We start from the raw sequence: 26,291 nt of genomic DNA, 5'->3' as shown, positions 1-26,291 counted from the left end.
CCATTAGGGTTTGCGAAGCTTCGGTCCCTGCTTCGATTCGGCAGAGATTTGGCCCAATTTGGTGGCCAAATCTCCAAATCCAAATTGAATCAGAGGACCCTTTAATCTCTCCGAATTGAATCGGAGCCCTTTGAATTGACTCAGAGAGATTTGGAAAGAATCGGAGATTCGGACATAGACACAGCTCCATCTGGCCCAGCATCACAGCATTCACAAGCCATGCTGGCACCTCGAGGTATGTAGAAAAAACATTTAAAGCTGTGTCTATGGCTTCATTGCTGATTCTCCAAATCAGCATTGAATCTTCAGATTCAGATTTGGCCGAATCAAATCAGGGACAGTGATCCGAATCAATGAATCAAACTACTGTCCTTGATTCAGGCCAAATCCAAATCCAAATAAAATAGAGCCTGCTTCACACACCTCTAGTGCCCATATTAGAGTGCACTAAATGAATTCAATCCACTGTGGGATAGTACTGTCAAGGACAAGTACTATCCTACAATGGAGTAGTTATGTGCAGCAAAATTCACGTGTAAATAGTGACTGGGGCTGGCTAGGGCATGAGGGGGCTGCCTGCTGGCTAGCCCCACACTATAACGTGCTTGTGCCCCAGCCATCCCCTCTGCAGCACACTAAGCTGGGGTGAAGCAGCTCCAGGTTGGCAGGCTAACCCCCCAAACCCTCCGCCAGCTCTGCCCCAGCTCAACATGCTGCAGTCCTGGGTGCACATGTAAATGCTGCACCTGGGAGCAAGAAACTCAGGTGCAAACCATGCTGGAGTTTATTGCTAGGTGCTAACTGCACATGTAGGTGCACCCAGTAGGTTCTCCAACTGGCCAGAATCAAATGTAGTGCAATTTTGGTTTCTCCTTCTCATAAACTGGCATTTAAAAAAATCACCTCTATCAATTCTGTGCTGTCCTGAGAACTGTCTGCTTCAAAAAAAGGAGAAAGTGCAGCACTTGCTCCTTCCAACCTGTGTCGGCACTCAGGTAACATGGCAGCTCATGTCAAAAGACGGGTTGGTTAGATAAACCTCAGGTTTCAATGTGGAGATTCAATTTGTGGTAGGGTCAGACCAAACCCTCTAACTTATGGAAGCAAGCCAACAACTCCAGACTCCATGTAGTAGGTGCTGTCTATACTAAACAGTCTTCAATGTCAGGTCTTTCATCCATGGGTGGCTGGTTCCTCCCGAGTCTCGGGGGGCACCAGATTGCCGATGGGGGGGGGAGGAGGTCCCCCATGGCTGATCACTGACCAGGGGGGCAGGATGGACCCCCAGTGGCCAATTGCCAAGCCAGCAGCGAAACTAGAAGTGCACTTCCAGTTTTGCAGCTGGTGCTTCCAGGGGGGTTCATGGCCAATCTCAAGGGGTGCACTTGCACCCGTGTGTATCTGCTACGCATCACCAATGCCTTCATTTGTCCTGCATGGTCACTGGTGTTGCAAGCCAGGCATTCCTCGCAGGTTAGCCCTGGTGATGGGCAGTCACAATGCTTCTGAGTTTGGAAAAGCAGCTGATCCACTGAAGAAGGGAAGGGATTAGCAACAACAGATAGGAACCTTATCACTTGAGATCAGCAGCTATAACCCAGCTGGAGTTAACACTAAAAACACATTTTTACTACACTGTTCAGTGAATTATATGAAATAGATTGGGTCATCTAAGTCTGCAGCACAGTAGACAATTGTTTTTACTATAAAACCAATACCAGAGCTAGCAATAACTGCCCATTTTGTCATTAGCCTCTGAAGAAAAGCTGTAGTCTACTCAGTTTGGTATCCAGCAAATTCATTTTCTTGTGGGCACTGAAAACCAGACTTTTATCAGATCTGGCAGTATCAGCTGAAGGACTGATTCATTGTGGAGATGGGGCACAGGTGAGGCTAAGTGTCATGCAGCGATTCCCAAACTGACAGATTTTGCACCACCAATTTAAAACAATGCAACCTTAAGTACCACCAGCAAATTTGTGTCATATAAAGTAATTATAATAAATTTGTTAATGTGTACCACTGGTGGTACCCATACCACAGACTGGAAACCACTGTTTTGGGTATTGGTGCTGCTTGTTGAATACACTATTCAAATGATCCATGGAGCACTTCAATCTCCAAGGATGACAAACCAGCACTTTCCATAAAAGGATAATTAAAAATAATACCAACTGCACATTTCATAGCAAAACCCAATCAGGCTTCCAAAAGAGTTTTCTTTCTAAAGGATTATATCACTCTAATTTATGTAATCGCATACCACTCCATGCCTACTTCACTCGTATTGTTCTTACTTATTCTGCATGTAATGGGTGCTTACAAAAAAAGACATTTAATCATGTGTTTTATTCTTTTTTTTTATTCCAAGGTTCTCCAGAAGTAATGCTAACAAGGAAGGCACTTTGCGTGGCCTAGTACAACATTTCTTTCCAGGTCTGGCAACTCTCTGACAGAAAATACTGCTAAGGTAGTCAAAGCACAAGGAATGAGAGTCTTCAAATCTTCTCTGAGTTGTATTCTTGTCTTACTATATAGGGAGATAATGGCAAATATTTAAGGCTTCTATTCAGAAAAGCTGCTAATCACACAGTTTCAATTTAAGAACTTGCTTAAGTCTCAATGACTTCAAAGCAACTTAAAAACACCTGCATAAATTCTTTTGAAGCCAATGAGACTTAGCCAGATGCTTAATGCAAGCAATGTGATTAAGCGCCTTGTGAAATCGGGGCCATATATGTTTGCCAATTGAGGCAAGGGCACCGAACTGATGAGAATTAATGGAAATGGATGTATCACTTCAAATGGACAAGAGAAAAACATGGGGTTGGAAAGGACAGCCTGAGGCACTGAGACCAATCCCCAGCCAGCTTTGACATATAATCTTTGTTCACTTCCAGGTTATGTAAAGATGGGCAGCAGTTCTGCATAATCCTCCAAGGGGGTTACAAAGACTCAATGTAAGTCAACACATGACTCTACCTGAGCAATGTAAATAGACCCCTACCAGTCGAGAATCTGGCCAAATACATCAATTTGCAGAAAAGGCAAAGCATTTAAATACAATTCCTCCCTGATTACAATGACTTGCTCAGTATTTTTCTACTGTACAGCTACACCCCCATTACGATCACCAGGATCACATTGCACATTCACAAAAACAATCAACTCCAGAAAAAAGCCAACCTATGCATTGTCCTCCAGAATCGTGAGCATATATTTTGCTGTCTCCCATTTCCTCTTGGCTTCTTTTGCTCTTACAGGCTCAGAAAGGATAAACACCACCTGTACAGTCTGCTCTTTGGTTTTGTGCAAGCCTTTCTGACAGAACCAAACTCACTAATAATATAGTTCAGCATGGGATAATTGCGCACCTTCCCTGCTAAAAACAACTAAATAACGCCTGTGTTATGCATGCCTCGTGCCTCTTTGACTGACGTGATAGTCTAAAGAGCAATCCTGCAAAATAACATTGTGGGGGCTCCATCTTTAATGATTACATCTTAGCTGCAGCAGCAGCGCCTCTGAGCCCCAAAACGGATGAGGACCCCACTGTGTTCGGTGCTGTACCACCAGAAAACAAGCAGACATCCCCTGTCTCTAGGGGTGGAAACAGACATCTGCTTTCATTGCTTTTGTGCCATAAAAGGTAGCAATAAATTGCGGTGCTTTATTGTATCGGATATCTATTACTTTTATAGCGAGTGAACACAGGCAGCTGGAGCTGCTCCCATGCTCCCACCACCCCAGGCAGGCAATCCTCGGTCTTGAAGGGCTTGGTCTTGGGTGCCCTGGGAATTTCTAGGCAGGATCAGCTCCCCTCACCAGGATTTTCCTGCTTGCAGAGACATGGTCTTGCCAATCTCCATGGTGCATCTCTGGATGTAGGGAAAGTGGGTTCTCCACTTTCAGAGACAAACCTGTGCTCCAGAGATCCTGAGAATCCCAGGGTTTGCTGGGGGTGTGCCTCTGGAAGCAAGGAACGTGTTCCCAATGTCCTGCAAGATCAACAGGTGGGGCAACAGAGAGTGCACATTTCACCCAATGAAGTGGACTGGCTGGGCCAGGACACATCCCTACACAGCTGATCCACTTCATTTATTGACATCTGTTTCTATACAAAGAGTTAATAGGGTCTCGCTGCCTCAAGATACCATGGGTTTCAATGAGACACTCACTGAGCAGTAGCTGAACAACACAGTGCAGTAGAGCGTCACACCGCGAACAGTGCTAATATGCGGCTGTGCGGTATTATTATGTTACTGAGCAGTAGCGTCGCTAAAAAGGCATTCGCTGGTGCTACTGCGCAGTAACTCCGATTACTGTGCATTTATTTAGTACCTGGTTATACAAGTGCTAAATTAAATGCACGGTAACCACAGAGCCTCAATGAACATGTAGCAGTGCCTCGTGTGCATCAAAAAGCTAGGGTTATTTAGGTTTCCTTTGAAGGACAATTGCTGCTAATGTAATCAGGAAGGTAAAGTCAATCAGTACTTCTTTTCCGGCTCGCACACCATCAACACTAATAAGGATCCTGCACGTGGCAATTAGTTAACAAGTCCCCTGATTACAGCATGAGTCACAGTAGACCCCAGCTCGCTCTTCCACAGCTGTGGTTGGCTCTGCAGGGCTGGCAGGGCTAACAAGCTGTTCTTATGAAAGAGAAATGAAGCAGGCTGACAACACCATGAGGGACTGGAGCAAGCTAGGAACATTTTACAATGCTGCTTTATGAAAGAGTTTACCCTTTTTTTGATAGTTTAACCTTTTTTTGATCCTTCCTGTACTCATTTCCAAAAGCTGGAGCCATCTCTTGGGACCCTCCAGAAAACCAGTGTGTACTTGCAATGGGGATCACTTTGCTCACCATTGACATATGCTCCCTCCTAAATTAGAGTCCAGTATCTTAGGATCCTGGGAAAGTAGGGCTGGAAGGGATCTCACAAGGTCATCTAGTCTCCCCCCCTGCTCACGGCAGGATCATCCGCGACTAAACCATCCCAGTCACATGTCTTAAAAAAACCTCCAAGGATGGAGAGTCCACAAATTCCCTAGGTAGCCTACTCCAATGCTTGACCACCCTCATGGTCAGAAATCTCCCACCTAAACTTCCCTCACTTCAGTTTATGATCATTACTCCTAATCCTATCCGCTATAGTCCCAGGGAAAAGCCCGTTTCCAGCCTCTCTAAAATTGCCTTTTTTAAAGCAGATGGCACAACTACATATTTTAGGATAGGGAATGAAGAACAATAATCCATGATGCTGTGAGTTTCATACTAGGCAGAACAGACTCCACCTATGGATGGATGGAATCTAAATGGACTTAGCTACATAAGGGTGAGTCTATCCCACCTCGTTCAGGTCCATGAAAAGCCATTAATGTCTCTACTTTTGTAACACACCCTCATCTTCCCCTTTACGCACAGTCACACAAAAAAGCAGCAAGGAGAAGGAGGATGTACCCACCTTTTGAATTAACTATTTTTCAGGGACTCTGGAGTATGGTCAAATAGACTCACATTTAAGCATCATTTTATCACCTAGGGTGCATGCAGACAAAACAGGGGCCCTAAATTAAAGTGGTGGGTTTTAAAAAAAACATTGCTTCAATTTAGGGCTGATTAAATCCATGTGTCATGCACACACCCTGCTGACTTACCTGCCTCTCTGGCGGGGAGGGGAGGGCGAGTTGCCAGCAGGCAGAGCGGTCCCTGGGCTATGGAGGGGAGGGAGACTGGTGCTTCCCTCCCCTCCCCAGGCAACACTCACCTGCAGGCACCTGGCTTGGGCAGTCCCGGGGGGTACTGCAGCTGCAGAGAGAAGCACTGGGCCCCCGTGCAGCTTAGGCACAGTCTTATACACTATAGACATAGTGTATAGTGGTGGGGGGCGGAAATCAGGCTCCCCGCTTTTCTTGGGTGAAGCTGCTTTCCCAGGCTGCTGCCAGGCTGCCTGCAGGGCTTCCTGCAGAGCCCCTGAGCTGCACAGAGCCTGGTGCTTCGCTCCGTGACTGTAGGGGCAGCAAACTAAAAGTCCTCCTCATAGTTTTAGTTTGCAGTGCCCCAAGTCATTTAGGGTGCATTGTGCTGCTGAATTTCCTAGAGCAGCTGGAATTACTGTACAATATCCCTCCAAGGCATGCAAATACTGACACCATTAAAGCGGTGCAAAAGCATTTAACCTGCTTTTATAGTGTCGTGGACACATGCCCCTCATTTCATCTACACACAGCCCTAAGAGGTAAAACAAAATCTGGCCTAATGTGACTACTGTAGGATTTAGATATAATACTGGCATTAACTCTCTTTCTCTCCCAAAACAAAACTCCCACTTACAACTGGATATTAAAACAATACTTTTGGTAGAAATATGACTCCCTAGGCCCTTGTTACAAGGTAATTTTGGACAGGTCCTGGAGCGCTTAAACCTTGGGTAGTCCACACATTAACACCTTAAAGTGGTTTTAAGCTCTTGTTAATATGCCACTCCAGGGCAGAATTATCTCTAATTCCGTACCACCCAGCTCCTCTTCCTTTAAAATGTGGCCACACCCCACAAATGTGCTGTCAAGTTGAAGTCCTCCAGTATCCCAGGATCTCTCACACCCCTACCCAGAGAGCAGGGATAGAAACCTGTCCTGTCTCACCAGCCCTCTACGGGCAACTCACAGCTACAGCTCTTAGTCCTGCCCCTGCTCACCAGGCCTCCAGTGGCAAGTCACAGCTGTGCAGGTGGGGGACGGTCACAGAAGGTTTCTAGACTAAGGGTGCAACTGCTCCAAACTCCAAGCTAACACTAACACCGATCAACATTTGTGCATCTCACAGCATAAGGTGTGATAAGACCCCTAACTAGCAAGATCTATCACTAGCATTCTCTTTCCGACTTTGTAAATTCACCACTCAAGCATTGTGTTAACATCTCACAATGGCATAGACACAATCACAGCAGATGGGACTACACCTACAGGCAATCCTTCCTCTGGGTTCTCAGCACACACTGCAGATCTGTGCAGGATCAGTATTGCATATGAACTCCCAGATATCCTTTTCTAGATACTGTAGAGGATCCAATCCTCAACCCCTGTAAACTAACAGTTTCAATAATGGAGCAAGGCCAATCTATGCCAGTGAAGAATGAGGTTCTGTACAGCATATGCTGTTTAGCAGAAGGTATGTCTGAACCCCTTGTTGTTGTTTAAAGTTACTCCAAAAAGTATAATTTAAAGGACACAGGCATGGCTTGATTTGAGGAATCAACCACCTACCCACACCTAGCCGAGCTGTGTGAAAAATTGATTTTTTTGCTTCTGTGGTCAAATCAAGCTTAAAGAAAAACAAGCCAAAGCTTCATTTCAGATTAACCTGAAAAATCAGCCAAATTCCTGGGATTACAAAACAAGTCAAACACTTCATTTCTACTTTGTTTTATTGTTTTTTTGCCCCAAACTCTTCACCAAATTCAAATTTGGGAAATCGATTCAGCTACCCTGAAACTGTAGTTTTCAGTGAATAACCTGTTTTCATATAATCTTTTTTGCAGCTCTAAGCCTGACGTTGCTAATATCTTACTGTGTGACCTTCACTAAATCACTTGAATGTTTTATCTCCTTTTCCCCCAGCTCTGTGAAAAGGATTATAATACTGCATCTCCCAAGAGAACCTGGGAATTAATTAGTTTACATTTGAAAGTATTGCATAAGTACTGTCAAAGCAAATACACTATTGTGTTAGGAACAGTCAACTTAACACCTGTGTTTCCCAGTTTGATAGCAGTTCAGGCAGACCTTAAGGCAGTGAAATACAGCAACTTCTGTTTCCTTCACTGGGGACACATCTACACAAGATGTTTACTACACATTGGCCTAATAACACTGCTCAATAGCGTGTCATGGCAAAAACTGCGCTCATAGCCTACTGCACAGTGTTATTAGGCTAATGCCCAGTAAGCATTACTAAATAACCGTGCGCCGGTGCTACTGTGCAATAGGTCTAGGTACAGCACATTTAGTTAGTACTTTATTAAGGAAGTACTAAAGTAAATGTACCATATTTAAAGTGCATTCATGAACGTGTAGACGCACCCTAGATCGCCTAAATGAAACCCCAGCAAGTGTCCGAAGAATAGCGGCACCTAGATTTATTTGCAGAGTTCAAGGCTGAGGGAGAGGATCAAATGACAGACTTCATTTGAACCTTGAGAAGGCTGCTGGAGTGCCAACACAATGCACCCTATCTCGATGGAGCAGGAAAAGACCCGTGGGCAGATAATACCGTAAATCTCCATTACAATGATTCTTGCACCTTCTTGTGAATCATCCGGTACTAGCTAGCACAGGAATCAGGAAACTGGCCATTAGTCTGATTAGGTGTGGGAATTCCTATTGGACATCAAATCACAGAGTCATAGCAAATGAGGCTGGAAGGGACCTCAGGAGGTCACACCTAGTCCAACCCTGTGCTCAAAGCAAGATCCTCCTCAACTAGATCACCCCAGCCAAGGCTTTGTCTACCTGGGTCTTAAAAACCACCAAGGATGGAGCATCCACCACCTCTCTAGGTAGCCTGTTCCAGTGTTTTACTACCCTCCCAGAGGCTGAGAACAAATGCATTTAGATTCTTGGCTAGAGGATGAATACATATTATTACCTTTATGCATGCAGCTTTCTCCCCCAAAAGCACCCATAGCTTGTCCCTACTTGACATCCTTCCCACCCAGTTACTCAAGAAGAGGAAGGGGGCATTGAGTAAGCAACCCCTACCACCCCCTGCCCCAAGGGGAGTCCAAGGGCTTATGGGGTCTTTAGAGATCACTTCCTTCCTGTGTGAGGAAGGACTCTGTAGACACAATGGCCCCGTAGCAGTGGTGGTAGCTCCAGTCCTAACTCTGTCCAGAGTTGAGTTTCTTAGGCATGTAAGAGAAAAAAAAATAAAAAAATCAGTGAACAGCCTGATAAATGCACTCTGTTCTCAAAGATAATGGCTGAGGAATAACTGCGTAACACTCCAGGTTGTGTTATGCAAGAAGAAGGAGTAGGTGATCTAATGGTTCCTTCCATCCCAGAGATTTCCACATCTAAGCAACTGCCAATTGATCATTTGGTATTAGCACAAGTAATTGCACATAGAGGTCTGCAGGGGAGCAAAGATTTCTCTCACTTGCCCACATTTATGGCACCAGAGAAGACTGGGGTAGATCTCAAAAATAATAGGGCAAGCCTGTGGGTAAAATGAAAGGTGTCCCCTGTGTTCTGCTCTGGCTTCATCAAGCATTCAGTTTGCTAGCAAGTAGCTGTACAACAGAGCAGGCTCCTGCTGCTGCTGCTGTACAAGCTGAACTGCACAATTCCAACGGGACCACTTTGCACTGGGCCACTACCTGATTCTGCCCATAAAAGCCAGGTAAATTGGCCCCAGGAAACTTAACCTACAGCAAAAGATGAACTGGTGGCAAAGAGCTAATGGACAGCCTCCCAAACCCTGCCTTGACACTTTTGGGGTGGAAACATGGTCAAACAAAGGGGGCATTAGGGGTTTCCCGATACACCTCCTTTAAACTACTGTAAAAGGTGGTAGGTAGGGATTCAGTACTTGGGAGGGCATATCAGCTCTTCTAATTTAAAGCTGCTTGCTTCCCTAGCAATATAAATGAGATAAATATCCCTACATTCAAATTTGTTTGAAACAGTGTTGATAGTGCAAGGGTTTCACTCTACTTATACTGCTTTAGGAGCAGACAGACGTAACAGTTACATCAGAATATCTTACGCCAACATAAACTGAAGCCGATACAATTTATATCTGTCCACAGGCTTAATAGACTAGTCGGTCTCCAACAGTGGTTGGTGCCAGATGCTCCTAAAGAACACAGGGATTGATCTAATACCTTTCAAGTGTCTTCAGTAGGGTTTGGATCAGGTCCCTAAAAGCACCTATCTAATGGAAGAAAGCATATTCCCTTTTAATGTCTATTCGCCTTAATTTACCTCCGTTGCTAACTTTCTTATACCAACTTGTTTGCAATGTATTGTGTATCCCTCCCACACACAATAAAAGGAAAGCTCTGGAAAGCATTCATTCAAGATGCATATCTCCACCCCAGACTGGAATTCACCTGGGGAGGAATCATTCATGGGATTCAGCACAGTCGCTCTTCTGATTTTCTCCAGACACGCCTCTTGCTCTTTTTTGAAGACGCAGTCTGAGTGCACTGCCACGACCTGGAAAACAGAAAGAAAGAACAATTAATGTACGCTAAGTAGATAGGGAGCCACACTCATGAATGACCCAGAAAAACCTTGCAGACCTCTTCTTGGGGAGAAAAACATTGTGGGAAGTTAAAATGTATGTGTGCCATGGATTCATTGCTCAATGCAGAAGACAGAAGGACAAGCAATGGGGTCACAATGGAGATTAAACATTGCACGCAAGCTGTGTACATACATTTTCCTGCTATCTATGTCTAATATTTCTTTGTTCAAACTTGGTCGTGTTTACAACCATAAACGGAGCATGCCTGAGAGCAGCAATTTCAAGCATGCTGTGCTGCTCCACCAAGGCTCTTTCCCAAACTACAAACCATGCAGTTCACAATTAATGAGTCTCCTGCCCTATTCCTCTGATTCTACAGGGGCCTCAGCTCGAGACTTTGTATGCACAAGGAAAGCATATTTAAGATCCACTCTTTTCCCTTGGATGTAATTTGTTTCCATTTTGTACTTCATATAGACTGCAAGTGTGAGCCTTGGTATCTTTTACTCACCAGTACTCAAGCGCTGGGATAAATGAGTTGGCTTTGGCTAGAATGAAGGTTTGAACCTGGGGTGTCAGCAATATGTCTGTAACACTTGAAACAAAGGACTACAGTTATCTAGCTGGAAGAATGCCTAAGATCACAAACCTATGTAGACCAACCAGTAGACAGAAAAAGAGAGAGAAATATAAAAGCAATTATGAGGGTGTGTGCCTCCATCCCCTTCCCTCCCTGCCCCCCTACTCACACACACATGCTCATATACACATGCACACATGTGCGCGCACACACACACATACACACTTCTCTCTATCATGAATTTCATTTAGGAAGAATTTCTCATCTGTTTTGCTACTTACCTCCCTACACCTTTATGGGAAAGCCTCATGATCAATGGGTGGGGATGGATAATGATACGGGACAATACAGCTCCATCTCCGTTATGACGCTTTTCTGTTGACCAGAACTATTTGTTTTTACACACTTTCCTTCCCAGAAGGAAATGACAACACCATTTTCCCGGCAGCACAAACCAGACCTAACTACATTAAGGGCTTCGTTTCTCTAAACTAGACTGGCCAAGAAAAGATATGTTGTAACAACTCCATGGGACCTCCCAAGGACTTAACGGCTGTTGCTATGCTACAACGTAGAACTGATTAGGACCTGGAAAAAATAGGGCTGGCCAATACTCCCGGTCCAAATGTCGGTAAAGAAATAAACACAAGTTTTGCACAATAAAGGGGTTTGTTGCTAGGTTACTGGCTCACATTCAGCTCGATGGGACCCGAAAGTTATTCCCGTTCAGTGACTGCTTGGTGGCATGTGTGAACTGAATGTCATGGGCCACGTCTGGTTTGTAGTGGGAAAGGATTCAGATCACAAAACCCAGCACTGTCATTCTGTACTGGTCAAACCTGCCTAAACAAGCAAAGAAAGGGATTTGTATCTCGCTGGGGCAGAGCTATACTGGCGGAAGGCTTCCCCGCTTATGCTGAACCCATTCTTCGGAGAAATAAAGGACTTCAGTTTCCTTCAGCGCTGGCACAATACCATTATTATTAATACTGTTTAATACTGTGTTTATTAAACGCTATCATTGGTTTAGTAATAAGGTTTAATAGCACGTTTCATCATACCACTACCTAGTTCAGCAGTAGATCATAAACCACTTTGAGAAAGGGATAAATGGCATTTTCCCAGCCCGGCACAAGGAGGCACAAAATGGCTTAGCAAGACAGTGGTAAAGCCAAAACTAGAACCCAGCTCTCTGGAGCCACAGGTCAATGCCGCGTCTACCCATTGTTTCTAAAAACATGCCGACTTCCCAGAAGTAAAACACAATTTGGCCGGGCATTTCTGTGCTTAATTGGGTATTACAGTAAAGTGGTCAGTAGCACCTTAACCCTTTTTTCCACGTTGAGATTTTCCAGGAGGGCTCAAGAAATGACAGATTAAACCCAATAAGTTCACTGTTTCTCATTTATTGTACAGCACTCATGCACAGGGATATTAAGTCTCCAGCCCTCGGAGAGCAATTGAAGAGCAATGAAAAATCTAAATAGTAGCTTAAACAGACATTTCCACGGGTCACAGCCTTCCAATTAGCTTTCTTTTGCCTGAAGGATAATTTCAGTTTCCAAAGTTCATATGAGGTAGATACCCAGAAATACCAACAATATGTGCAATAATAAAGTGCATGGATACATATCACAAAAAATCAAAAAGCCAGGCAGAAGAAACATGAAATTCAAATGAATTTTAAACCCAAGACCCATAATTCCTTTGGGAACAAAAAGGGCTTGTTTCACAGAACTTGTGGAAATGCAGGCATTTATTTGTAGATTGCACAATCAACTCAAATTGTATCACAGAATCAAAAAATCATAGAAAATGAGGGTGTGAAGGGACCTCAGGAGGTCATGTAGCCCAACCTCCTGCTTAAAGCAGGACCAGCCCCAACTACATCATCCCAGCCAAGGATTGGTCTACTCGGGTCTTAAAAACTTCCAAGGATGGAGAGTCCACCACCTCTCTGGGTTGCCTGTTCCAGTGCTTTACTACCCTCCTAGCGAGAACGTTTTTCCTAATAACTGACCTAAACTTCCCTTGCTGCAACTTGAGCCCATTGCTCCTTGTCCTGTCTTCTGCCCTCACTGAGAACAGTCCAGTTCCATCCTCATTGGAGTCCCCCTTTAGGTAGTTGAAGGCTGCTATTAAATCCCCTCTCAGTCTTCTCTTCTCCAGACTAAATAAGCACAGTTCCCTTAATCTGTCTTCATAAGTCAGGTGTCCCAGCCCACAAACCATTTCCACTGCCCTCTGCTGAACTCTCTCCAACTGGTTCACCTCCTTTCTATAGTGGGGGGTCCAAAACTGGACACAGTACTTCAGATATGTCCTCACCAGTGCCAAGTAGAGGAGAAGAATCACTTCCCTTGATCTGCTGGCAATGCTCCTGCTAATGCAGCCTGTTATGTTGTTAGCTTTTGTCACAACAAGGGCACGCTGTTGGCTCATATTCAGCTTACTGTTCATTGTAATCCCCAAGGCCTTTTCTGCAGAGCAGCTGCCCAGCCCGTCAGCTCCCAGACTGTCCCGGTGCATGGGATTGTTCTGTCCTAAGTGCAGGACTTTGCACTTGTCCTTACTGAACCTCATGAGATTTCTTTTGGTCCAATCCTTCAATTTGTCTAGGTCTCTCTGAATCCTAGCCCGATCCTTCAGTGTATTTACTACTCCCCACAGCTTGGTGTCATCTGAAAACCTACTGAAGGTGCACTCCATCCCATCTTCCAGGTCATTGATTAAGATATTGAACAAAACTGGTGACAGGAATGATCCCTGAGGCACTCCACTGATACCGGCTCCCAACTAGACATTGATCCATTAATTACTACCCATTGGTCCTGACAGTCCAGCCAGCTTTCTATCCACCTTACAGTCCATTCATCCAACTCATACTTCCTCAGCTTGCTTGCAAGAATGTGGTGGGAAATGGTATCAAAAGCCTTGCTACAGTCAAGATATATCACATCCATGGCTTTCCCTGCATCCACAGAGCCAGTATCTCATCACAGAAGGCAATCAGATTGGTCAGGCATGACTTGCCCCTGGTGAATCCACACTGACTGTACCTAATCACCTCCTTCTCCTCCAAGTGCTTAGAAGTAGATTCGTTGGGGACCTGCCCCATGGTTTTTCCAGGGTCTGAGGTGAGACTGACTGGTCTGTAGTTCCCTGGATCCTCCTTCTTCTCTTTCTTAAAGATGGGCCCTGCTTGCCCTTTTGCAATCATCTGGGATTTCTGCTGATAGCCACAAGTTTTCAAAGATAATGGCCATCGCTTTGCAATCACATCACCTAACTCCCTCAGCACCCTTTAAGCATTTATGGAGTCAGGTGGTATGTTCATCTAAACAAAGTCCTGATTTAATAGGGATCTGTGCAATTTTTCACTCAAAGAAGTGATTAAAATAATTGTACAATAACATTAGCCTCCCTTTCTTCTTTGATCTTGGCATTTTCTATCTGCATGGGCTCGATCCAAAGGTCAGTAATGAAAAGGTAAGTCTTTCTCCTACATTAGTGGGATTTAGATCAGGCACTAAGATGATAAAAGTATCTGCATGGCTTTAATTAAATGAATTCAGATTTATCCTTGCAGCAACTGTCTTTGGCAAAATTATACCACGACTTAATTTAGTTCATTGTGTACATTTGCTTGTTTACTTCATACTGAATTCCTTGCATTACAATTTCTATTATGATTTTCATTTTTTTTTAAAGCTAACTTGCCAAAATATGAATAAAAATGAAGGGATTACAGAAAAGAGGCTTCCTTTTGGAAGGAAACAATTTTATTAACTTTAATCTCCATTTTCAATGCAAAGCAATTCTAATGGTCACAAATGGGGACAAGCCTAGCAAAAATCATTGTGAAAAGCTGAGATGTTCAGGAAGAATTGCTGATTCTCTGGTTTTTCTTGATCCTGATTTCACACCATTACCGATTCCAAAAACACTGGCCTGGCAGTCAAAAAAACAGGTTTCTCCATAAAGGCCCTTGCATTGTCACCTGATTCTGCTTTTGTCTGGGGGCCTGAATGGAAACCTAACTACTGCAATTTCTAAACACTTCAGCCATAGTGAAAGGGTGAAGCCATTAGAAACCTATTCAAACCAAGTCACAATAGCGCCATACCCAGAATGCTTCTGACACTTACATTTGAAGCAAATTGCATGTAAAATGACAGAACCCGCTGGCTCAATGGAGCATCGATACCTTTCAAACTGTTTTACATGAAAACCGGTTAGGTTCTTAAACTGCATTATGCCTTGGGAATTGTGTGTCTAACTGCAGATTACAAAATTCCTGCAGCTCAATCTAAAATTCACTTCACTTAATGGCTGTCATCCATAGGGGTCATTCTGCATAGGGGGTATATTAGTTTGCCTGCAGCGTATGCTATTTCCTGATTAGCCACATGTAAGCTTTCATTCCAGGGACCAGTTATAAAATCCATTTTTGGTCACCACTGACATGAGTTAGGCATTCTCAATACAATCATCAGAGCACATAAGAACTGCCCGGTGGTGCATCTAGTCTGACATCCTGTCTCTAATTACAGCCAATACCAGAGGAAGATTCTTCACTCCTGGTATTAGATAACTGCAATAACGCCACTCTTTGAGGATATTATAGGGCTGGAGGTTGTAGCTGTGTTGGTCTACGCGCATAGGCCGATAAGGTTCTTTTGGTAAATTTGATATATCTTATTAGACCAACCTAAATAGTTGGGAAAATTCTTCTCTGCAAGCTTTCGGGTACAAGTATCTTTCATCAGGCTGATGGAGGGAATTTGTACCTGAAAGCTTGCAAAGAAGAATTTTTTTCCAACTATTTGAGTTGGTCTAATAAAGTATATCAGTTTACCCAAAGGACCTTGTCTGTCTTTTAGGATGTGGCATTTAGGCCCAGATTGCCTGAAGCAGATCATCCTTATTCAGTGACCTATAAATGCAACCATATAACATGAGTGCCTGCAGTCAACTCCTTTAATTTCCTCTCTCTGAAGTCAAGCCCCTTAAAGGCACATTTCCCAATACTGTAGGGAAAGTGGCTTCCTAGTCCATCTCTAAGAGGCTGTTGTAGATCCTGAAGTTTAGAGATGTCAACTCTTCTCTTTCCCCTTACGGAACATACATGTGAATGTATTTCTCCACATACATGTCTAAACCTTTTTTCATCTGGTTGACCTCTGCTGGTGAGATGCACAACCCTCTTTTAAGCATTTTTGCTGGCATAAAATGGCCTTAAATACTTTGAAGACTCCTCCAACATAGGCACAGGGCCTGTGGAAACAGCCACATGCTACCTTCCAAGGACCCTGGGAGAGCTCTGGTGTGAGGGTCTGGTGTGAGAGCTCAGGGTGTATCATACATGGGTTACCACTATCCAGAGATTCGGGGCAGCGTTGGATGATGAGCAGCGATCTAAGGAGGCTGCTGAAACATGGAAAGATTGCAGGTCTCTTTCAAGTAGGCTGGGTGCTGCTTTAACTCTTAGAGAAGCTCAAGATCAGGAAAGTGCAAAGATGACTTAGCCTTTGTATTTGCACATAACAAATCCATAGACATGCCACTTTAATCGGTGGTAAGACAAACTAAACTATGTCTGAGCAGTTTTACTTTAATGCACCAGAAATACTTGTAAAGTGTCCGAAAAAACCCACTCATGTACTGAGTCATGCCACTGGAGCACAAGAAAGAACAAAATACGTGATGTGTACAAACGCCCTTAATATCCTCTGTAATCTCCACTCCTTGCAGTCTGCAGATTCTGTGTTACTACCTTTCCAAGAACTTTCCATGCCCCCTCTCCCCTCCAGGCATCTCTTACTCTGAACACTTAATGGCAGGGGCCTTATAGGGCTATTTTACTGGACCTATTCTACTGGAGTTCCCCTGAAAGCCTGCCAAGTGGCCATTTTCATTGGTGGCTTTAAATTCTGTTTCTTAATGTGATCCAGGATCAGGGGCACAGGGCAGGTGAATAATCTGGGAGAATTTTAGCTTTCCAATGCTGGACCAATCTCCTCTAGTACAAAACCTAATTTCCTGGTGAAGGGCCATTTGGAATTCGTATGGATCATAGTTTCATAGTTTCATAGTAGCTAGGGTCAGGAGGGACCTGATCAGATCATCTAGCCTGACCCCCTGCCACGCAGGAATGAATGCTGGGTTCACAAGACCCCAGACAGGTGATCGTCCAACCTCCTCTTGAATTTGCCCAAGGTAGGGGTGAGGACCGCTTCCCTAGGAAGTTGGTTCCAGATTCTGGCCACCCTAACTGTAAAATATTGCCTTCTGATCTCCAACCTAAACCTATTCTCCATCAGCTTGTGACCATTGTTCCTCGTCACCCCAAGTGGTGCTGGGGAGAAAAGGGCTCTGCCTCTTTGCTGTTGATCCCCCCTGATGAACTTGCAGGCAGCCACCAGGTCCCCCCTCAGCCTCCTCTTGCTGAGGCTGAACAGGTTCAGGTCCCTCAGTCTCTCCTCGTAGGGCCTGTCCTGCTGCCCTCTCACCAAGCGGGTGGCCCTCCTCTGAACCCTCTCCAGGCTGGCCACATCCCTTTTGAAGTGCGGCGCCCAGGACTGGACGCAGTACTCCAACTGCGGTCTGACCAAAGTCACATAGAGGGGGAGTATCACCTCTCTGGACCAGCTTGAGATGCACCTTTGGATGCATGACACGGTATGGCTGGCCTTGCTGGCTGCGGTCTGGCATTGGCGGCTCATGTGCATCTTGGAGTCAAAAATGACTCCGAGATCCCTTTCCGCCTCTGTGCTTTCAAGAAGGGAACTCCCCAGCCTGTATGTGTGCTGTGGAGTCCTTCTCCCAAGGTGCAGCACCCTGCATTTGTCTACATTGAACCCCAACCTATTCTCATCTGCCCACTTTTGTAGTCTGTCTGAATCTAGTTGCAACCTCTCTCTCCCTTCAAGTGTGTCCTCCTCACCCCACATGTTAGTGTCATCAGCAAACTTGAACAGCGTGCTTTCCACCCCCTCGTCCAAGTTGCTGAAGAAGATGTTAAACAGTGCGGACCAAGGACTGAGCCCTGGGGGACCCCACTGCTCACATCTCACCAGGTTGAGTACAACCCATCCACCACTACTCTCTGGGTGCATCCCATCAGCCAATTTTTTACCCGTCCAACTGTGTAGGCATCAATGCCACAATCACTTAATTTATTGATGAGGATGGCTTGAGAGAGAATGTTAAAGGCCTTCTTAAAGTCTAGAAAGATTATGTCCATAGCGACACCATCATCCAAGGATTTAGTTACTTGATTCTAAGAGTTTGTATTGTGGCTGAGCATGATTGCTCATCTTTTTGAAAAGCAAAGTGTTATTATTACTTGTTATTATTTATTTGACCATTTACACTTTATTACATTTAAATACAATCTTAAAGAAAATATCTCAAACAAGAAATGCGTCTTGTTTGGAATCCAGCAAGAAGTCACTGTTCAATGTGAGTCTCATCTGAGTCATACTTGGAACAGAACTGAGCAGCAAACAGCCATCTCGAGAAGTGCCTGTAAAAGCCTCCTCTTCCCTCCTGGGAGAAAGCTTTAATTAATCCCCTAATTAAATTAAAGCTATTTGCCCTGAGTGTTAACATACATCCTACTCCTTCAGCCCCCAGCTCTGATTGGCAAGTCCTGCTGAAAAGCTTTCACTCTCATGTTCCCTGGAAGGGGCTTGAAATTTGGAAGAACTGATGGAACTGGGAGTGGAGACCAGGATGCTGAAGTGAGAGGCCTGAGAGCACAATACAGTGATGGCAAATCAAGATGGATGATTTTTTTTGTTTGTTTTGATGCTGCCATTCTAAAATCTACCTGGTTCACATCGAAACTACGAAGCATTGCTTCTGGTGCTATGTTAAGGTGGGAAAAGGCAAAGGAGAGCTCATCTCTTTTATTAAAGGTATTATTGGGAGAGCTGCAACAGAACTCTGTACACCAGCCTTCTCGGTAAGTCTCTCCCTTTGAAAATGACCTCTAATGCATCGATGCTCAAAGGGAGCATGTATGGGGGTGGAGGAGCTATTCAAGAAACAAGTGGAGGAGTACCTAAGTAACCTGTCAGCAAAACAGCACAATAAAATGAGGCAGCATAACCCTAAAAATAGGCTGAGAAGGAGGGAAAAGATATGGATAATGCAAAACACTTTAAATGAGGAACCTTTAGAAGAAATGTAGAACCAAAGAAGAAAAGCAAATCATGACTTTGCAGGGAAAGTGGGTCTCACTTCTCTAGACTCTGGAGAAGTTTCACTCTGGACTGGAGGTCTCAGTTCTCCCGTTGACTAAAGGCTTCTTGGGTGTAACAAGTAACAAAGGCTCCAGGGAGCTCACTAAAGCTCCTTTGGTTCAAGACCTGTCCAGGCCTGGCACAACCCCAACTTCTAACAGTGAAAGACCACAGAATCATAGAAAAAGAGAGTTGGAAGGGACCTCAGGACGTCACATCTAGTCCAATCCCCTGCTCAAATCAGGGCCAGCCCCATTTAGATCAGCCCAGACAAGGCTTTGTCTACCCAAGTCTTAAAAAGCTCCCAAGATGGAGATTCTACAACCTCTCTGGGTAATCTGTTCCAGTGTTTTACTACCATCCTCATGAGAAAGTTCTTCCTAATATCTAACCTAAACTTCCCTTGCTGCAACTTGAAACCATTGCTCCTTGTTCTGTCATCTGCCCCCACTGAGAACAGTCTAGCACCAGCTGAGAACAGTCTAGCTTCATAGTCATAATTGTGTTTTTTTCACTTTCCTATCACTCTCCAACTCATTTAACATTGAACTGATGCAAAATGAGACATTATGCATCAGTGCAACAAACCAAAATGTATTATTTGGCTTTGAGAATATCAAAATAAAATGTTTCACCCATTTCCAAAATGGAGTATTTTACTTTGCAAAGCCGTCCCTAACCCCTACTTTCCTTGACACACTAGATTTTCAGGACTTTGGAACATCCCATGTCACCTAAAATACTGTTTAATTTTCTTGGTAACCCCATGACATTAATCAGTAACTATCATATAGGCAAACAAAGGGCCCATCAGTTATAGAAGCATGATTTGCTGTACTTGTGCAGTATGTTTGTGACTCACAGTGATTTGCCCACATACATCTTTTCAGTCTTTGATAAAAAGTATGCATGATGCAAGTTTACACACGTTATTTAGTCTGTCACGTTTTAAAGTGAACGAGATCGGTCCCCAGCTAACTGCACACTACTGCATGATCATCAAGAGCCATTGAGGATCTGACCATTGTGTTTAAACTCATTATGTCCTAACTTGCTGATTGACAACTTAGGGGCAGATCAAAATAAAAGGACTTGCAGTCTTAAACTGCACTTTTGGTGGGTGCATCTACATGTGCATTAGCTTATTTCAATGTATATTAAAGTATCACAAAAAACCATGCACTTTCACTAATGTGCATTAAAATATGCTCACACTGGAGGGCACTTTTACACATGCTCTGGGGGTGGAATGAGCAGTGCTTTAATTAGACCTGCACTAATTAAAGCATAGCCACATCTCCTGTATCAGCATCCCCATGCTTAAAAATGGCAGCGGAGGTGCTTGAACTAAAGATTGTTCAACACGCTTTAATTCAAGTGCCCCCACCACCATTTTTAAATGTAGGGATGCTGATACACAAGATGCAGGAGGCTGCTGGAGCATGGCGACTGCTTAATCGAGTCTGCTCCAATGTGCTGGAATTCCAGTGTATCAAAGCAGCCTTCATGCTTGTGTGTAGGCACCTGGAGGCATTAAATTTAAAGAGCATTAGTAAAGGTGCATTAATGAATGTGTAGATGCACCCACCTGACCTCAAGGGAGCAATCCACAAAACTTCCACCAGAAATGTCCAACTGTTCTGCCTTAGGTACTTAAAATTCAGCTGCTAAGGATGCTCTCAGAACAGCTACCGTATAGCGGGAGTTGACAATTTAGCAGCCTAAACACATGTAAGTGTATTTTGGGTTCAAAAACTAGGCATCCCTTTGAGAGAGTTCTGGTGGGGTCAGCAGCAGCAGCAGTCACTCAACATGATGATGACAGCTTTCCACTAAATAGGGAAGTCATCAGTGAGCCCATAGATGACTGAGGAGGACAACCTGAGATCTGAAAATTGGACTGAAAATGTGGCAAATAGTTCTGGGAGGAAGGAGTAGACCCAGGTGATGTTCAGTCATGGCACTTTCCTTCTGTCTGTCTAGCTTATCTGCCCCCATAGTGAAGTGAGTTTTCTTGAAAGGATCAATGTCTTGTCATCCACCACAGCACCTTTGGGAATGATTCGGTGCTTGAGCCTCCCAGGTATTGATGTTAATATCCCATTTTTTTCAGATTGGCCCTCAAGACATCCTTGAATATCTTCTTTTCTTCACTTCTTGGGCAGTGACCATTCTGGAGTATAAGACCTGTTTTGGGAGCTGGTTGTCAGGCATCCTCATGACACGTCCTGTCTGGTCTAGTAGTTGTCCACAGAGGATGTCTAACACTGACAGCATTGAGTTTAGCACCCCTTCATTCAAGGATAAAAGTGAACGCCCTTATGATTGGTGTAGGTATCCAGGAAATGGGAGGGTTCTAGCCTGAGGAAACTCAAATCTATAATTTCCCACTTCCTAGGAGAATGCTTTTACTACCGGGCTATATAAAAAGCCAAACAGAGGCTCCCTCCCTCTTTCCTTCTGAACCTGAACCAAATGGGCATCCAAGAATATAGAAGTCACAGGGTCAGAGAAAAAAAACACAGTGTAGCCCAGTGATATGGGTCATCCCTTGTAGGAGAAGGAATGAAGACCCTGAGTTCTGCTCCCTCCTCTCAAAATTGGTTTAACATGTATAAATGGTATTTGTCTAATATAATACTAGAACTAATACTGGCAGGAGGAACTGGAACCCGCATTTCCCTTCTCCCAGATGAGCGCCACCTTTGCTGAACTATTAAGTCACACTTCCTCTTGCTTTCAGTCTCTGGCCCCACAATTCTTTCGCTTGCAGCTGCCTAATAGGCCAGCTTCAAGAAAGGTGGAGAGTCCCATCCTCCCACCTCGAGGCCAGCCCATTCCATAGTTTGTGAAGTGGGAGCCATGGGCTTGAAGTCACTCAAGAGGAAGATGGTTTTAAACCTAGCTCTCACTCTTCCTGGGCAAACTGTCTAACCACTAGACTGTTATAGAAGAGGTAGGCACTGCTGTTACAAAAGAGAAACATAAGCCAGCTGCCTGCACAGGAAGGGATGACTTACGCAAATAATCCATGTTTGTCAGGCCAGGCCTCTCTTGATCGGTTATTTAGTACCATGTAAACCAGTACAGCTGTTCTATGGTTGGGTTGTTGGCAACTAAACTGGTGCCCCAACCTAGGCTTGCCTGGGTGAGGAGGGTGAGTGGACACCAAGCAGGGCTAAAAACAAGACCTAACAAAGGGTGGATGAGTTCCCTGTGAGCCAGTGGCCATCTATACCTGGAGAGGAGATGAGTGTCACCAGGTCACTCTGCTCAAAGAATCACCAATGACACAAAGCAACTCAACTATTTTAGGAGGGTTGTTACAACATCTTAGGTGCCTCAATGGTTGCAGCAGCCTTGGGACTGACTTGACTTGACTTGGGTACTGCTGTTCCAAAAGAGAAGCACAAGCCAGTTGCCTACACAGGAAGGGATGACTTATGCAAGTAACCCATGTGCGGCTTTCACACTATGCCAGTCCCACGCAGGCACTTAATTCAGGACATCTAACTGTCACGTAAGACTGGGAGAGTGGCAGGATTCCAGATACACATCTCTCTTCTGCACTTCATGTTTGCTGGCTGATGCACTTGCCTCCCTCTCATACTCCCTGCGCCACATGCTAAATCCAGGTGCCTAAATCTTCCTTTTAAAAATCCATAGAACTCAGGCATTTAATCTGGCTTTATGGATCCCACACCCAGAGTTAGACATCTAATTTTTAGGGCATATAAACACTTAATCATGTCATGTTCTTTGGAGCTGGACCTTAAGGGATTTTTCAGGGTTCTTTCTTTTTAACACTGGTCTGGAAGCAGGTACAAATCCACGTTGTGAAATGATTGCAAGTAGACATATTTAGTCATGTTAGTCCGAAGTGAGGTAGAAGGCAAGGTAAATTTACACCATATAGACTAACCAAAATAGATATATATCTACATAGCACAAGCTTTCCTGAGCTGAAGCTCAATTCATCAGATGTATCAGATGAAGTAAGCTTCAACGCACAAAAGCTTGTGCTACGTAGATATGTATCTACTTTTTTTTAGTCTTTAAGATACTGCTGGTGGAAGAGGTCCTTAACAAAGATTTCAACCTTTTTGCAACCTTGCAAATAAAGGGAAAAAAATATCAAGAATAAATGATGCTTGAAACAAAAAATTGCAAGTTAGGCATCATTACCCCAAGTTATAGCGAGGGAATTAGATTTGCATATATGGTGCTTATACATGTGCTTCAATGACTTCTAATTAGAATGCATCAGAACAGACTCAATTAATTAAATAGATTCTAATTAGAATGCTCCAGCATTCTGCAGCGTCATGTGTATTCAGGGTCCCTCGTTTCAAAAAGGCAATGGGTGCACTTTAACTAAAACTCGCCAAATTAACTTTAGTTAAAGCACCCCTGTGGCCATTTTGAAATATGAGACATCGAATACATGTGACGCTGGGGCATTTTAATTAAAGCAGCCATCCAGGAGCAGCTTTAATTAAAACATGTCCTGCCACCCCCACCCCGGAGCATGTGTATAGACACTTGCAATGACTGAGTGTGATGCCATATATAGGACTCAAATGTTGACTCCCAATCTCATTTCCTACTCACAAGTCAATGCTGCCGCCATGTACATCATAAATGACCAAGCATACATAGACTAGCATTCAGCAAAACCCCAAATATAAGACACAACAAATGTGATGGGTAACCTGCAGCAGTAGGATTGCCAGAAGTGCCCTAGAGACTTAGGAGCACAAGTCCCATTGACTTGCAGTGGGGACTATAGTTCCAAGTCACTGCGGTGATTTGTGAAAATTTCAAACACCTTTTTAAATCTAGTCAATTGAACCTCAAAGTGACTCAGGTAGGGTTCAAGATATACTAGCACAGCCATAAGATTACAGACTTCCAGCCTGCCTCCTATGACCAAGCTCTGGGATCTTCCTATTTATGTTTTCTTTCCATTGCTGTATGATGGACCTGGCTGTTGTGAGGGGCCGCTTGCACACACAGAGAAACTCTGCTTCAAACAATGAGAACTAGAATATTACTCATGAAAGGGAGAATTTACTGCAAAACTCCGAATAAGCCCAAAGGGGCTGAAGAAGTTCCAGATCTGGAAAGCCAAGCCCCAATTTTCACTTTATGAACCCCACATGGCCCACATTTTGTACATTCACTCTATTCCATATAATCACAGATAAAAAAAAAACAGACCCTACAAATCACTCATACCAAGGAAGATTTTATGCCGGAGTGGAGGATTCAGGAGAAATCCTATGTCTTCCACATCACATCCTTATTCTGTTTTGAGACTCGATGAAATATAATAGACAACTCCACTTTTAAACCTGGCATCACGAATGGCAGGTACAAGGACTTTGTCAAGGTAGAACACAGTGGCAAAGAGCTTTTCTCTAAGGATAACACAGACTTCAGCTGATGCTGTTTTCCAAGCAGCTGTGTGGCCGACTGCAATGCGCAGATACTTAGGGCTGATGGGTTTTTTGCATATTTAAACTAGACATATTTTGTGTGTGTGTGTGTTAGAGGAAAAAAATCCCCAAGGATGCAAGGCTATTAATCCACACTAAACATAATAAACTTTGACTAAGATTTTCAAGCCAGGCTTCCTAAATTTAGCCTCCTAAATCAAAGGAAGCTGCAGTTCTTGGCACCTTGGAGAAAGCAGGGCACTATTAGTCAGGACACATTTATTTAAGCACATAAGCATAGACCCTTTTGTTGTGTCTTCAGTTTTGAAGGTTTGGGTCTTGCTTCCAATAAAGTCATAGGGACATTATAGCCTCGCTAATGCTCATTTTCTGACATCTCCTGCAGTCCAAACTCCCTGTAGTCCTGCTGTATTTTAAATCCCAGTGACATGAGCCAAATTTTGTCTCTATATTTAACCTTGGCCGTTGCTGCATTAGTGTCACACGGTATGACCAGTGAGACCTCGGGAGGGGTAGACCTGGCTTGGCACAGAAACCAGCAATTCACGCATATCATTTTCTCTTGGAGTTCACTCAGAACTTCAAATATCCAAGATGAACATGATACCGCCCTTACCAACTCCATCTCCAGCTTTGTAGAAATAACCGCCCTTCTCCTTGGGTCATGCTGGGCACATCTACACATGCATATTAATGCACAGCAAGAAACTCTGGAGCATATTGTATTGGAATGTATTGCTCCCTGGCGCTACATTTAAATGTGCACCTGGGAACACAGCACCGTGAGCCAGGCAGAGAAACCTTGGCTGGCAAGGGCCCTGGGGGGTCGGCTTGCCAGCCTGGGGCTGCTCCAACCTAGCTCAACGTGCTGCAGTGGGGCTGGCTGGGGCACAAGGGTGCATCAGTGCAGGTCTAGCCAGCAGGCAGCCCCCACACTGAAGCACCCTCGTGCCCTGGCCAGCCAGGTCACATATACATGTGCATTACTGCACAGAAAAAAAAACAAACTCTGCTGCAAGATAGTACTTTTATTTACAAGTACTAACCTGCTGCAGAGTTTATTAGCTTCCTGGGCCTAATAGGGCCACATGTGTAGACACTGAGACATTTACTGCAGAGCTAATTAGGCCACTCCGCTGTAAACATCTCGTGTACAAGCGCCCGCTGTCATCTTGGTTATGGGGGAAAAGCAGCGCATTACCATCCTGTGGGGGGTTATCCTCAGCTCTCCTGGATTTAGGAATGTATGATTGGAAGGTTTCTCCTAGGTCGCTGAGTCTAATCTGCTGCATCTGCAGGCATGTAGCCAAGGAATTCCCCAAATCCCTGTTTCAAAACTTCCCGCAATCCTACAAGGCAAAATATGGAAAAGGCCAACACCACCCCTTGCAGGCCATAAGTACAAGCAGGAGCAATGAGAAAAAGTCAAAGCCACTTAGAAAAGCAGGGCATTCATTACAGGTGGTTAGCTGTGTTAGTCTGAAGTCAGGCAGAAGGCAGGGCAGGGAGACTAACTTGTTCAGAAAGACATGAGCTTCCATGGGCTACAGCCTGCCTCATCAGATGCTATCAGTGGACTTGCAGAGAGCAGGGGTACTAAGTAGAAAGGAATAAACTTCTTTAAATATAAAGGATAGGGAAGTAATTAGCTAATAACCATTGAGAAAATACTAGGGAAAGGACTAAGCCTTTGCTACAGAAGACAAAGCCCCCAAAGTCCATGCACTGTGTCCCAGAAGAAAAAAATC

General features: G+C 44.2%; 1 protein-coding gene across 4 annotated transcripts in view; it reads right to left on the bottom strand.

Moving 5' to 3' along the window:
- Nucleotides 1–26,291, bottom strand: part of ADCYAP1R1 (ADCYAP receptor type I) — a 220,816-nt gene that overhangs the window by 116,797 nt on the left and 77,728 nt on the right. For all 4 annotated transcript variants that reach the window (XM_059729227.1, XM_059729228.1, XM_059729229.1 and 1 more), the window contains exon 3: nt 10,119–10,224. In XM_059729227.1, coding sequence (XP_059585210.1) covers nt 10,119–10,224 — 106 coding nt within the window. The remainder of the gene's footprint in view (nt 1–10,118; nt 10,225–26,291) is intronic.

The sequence above is a fragment of the Alligator mississippiensis genome, chromosome 5 (genome assembly GCF_030867095.1).
Source record: "Alligator mississippiensis isolate rAllMis1 chromosome 5, rAllMis1, whole genome shotgun sequence".
In the NCBI taxonomy this organism is placed as follows: domain Eukaryota; kingdom Metazoa; phylum Chordata; order Crocodylia; family Alligatoridae; genus Alligator; species Alligator mississippiensis.
This window is presented reverse-complemented; position numbering and strand designations above follow the sequence as displayed.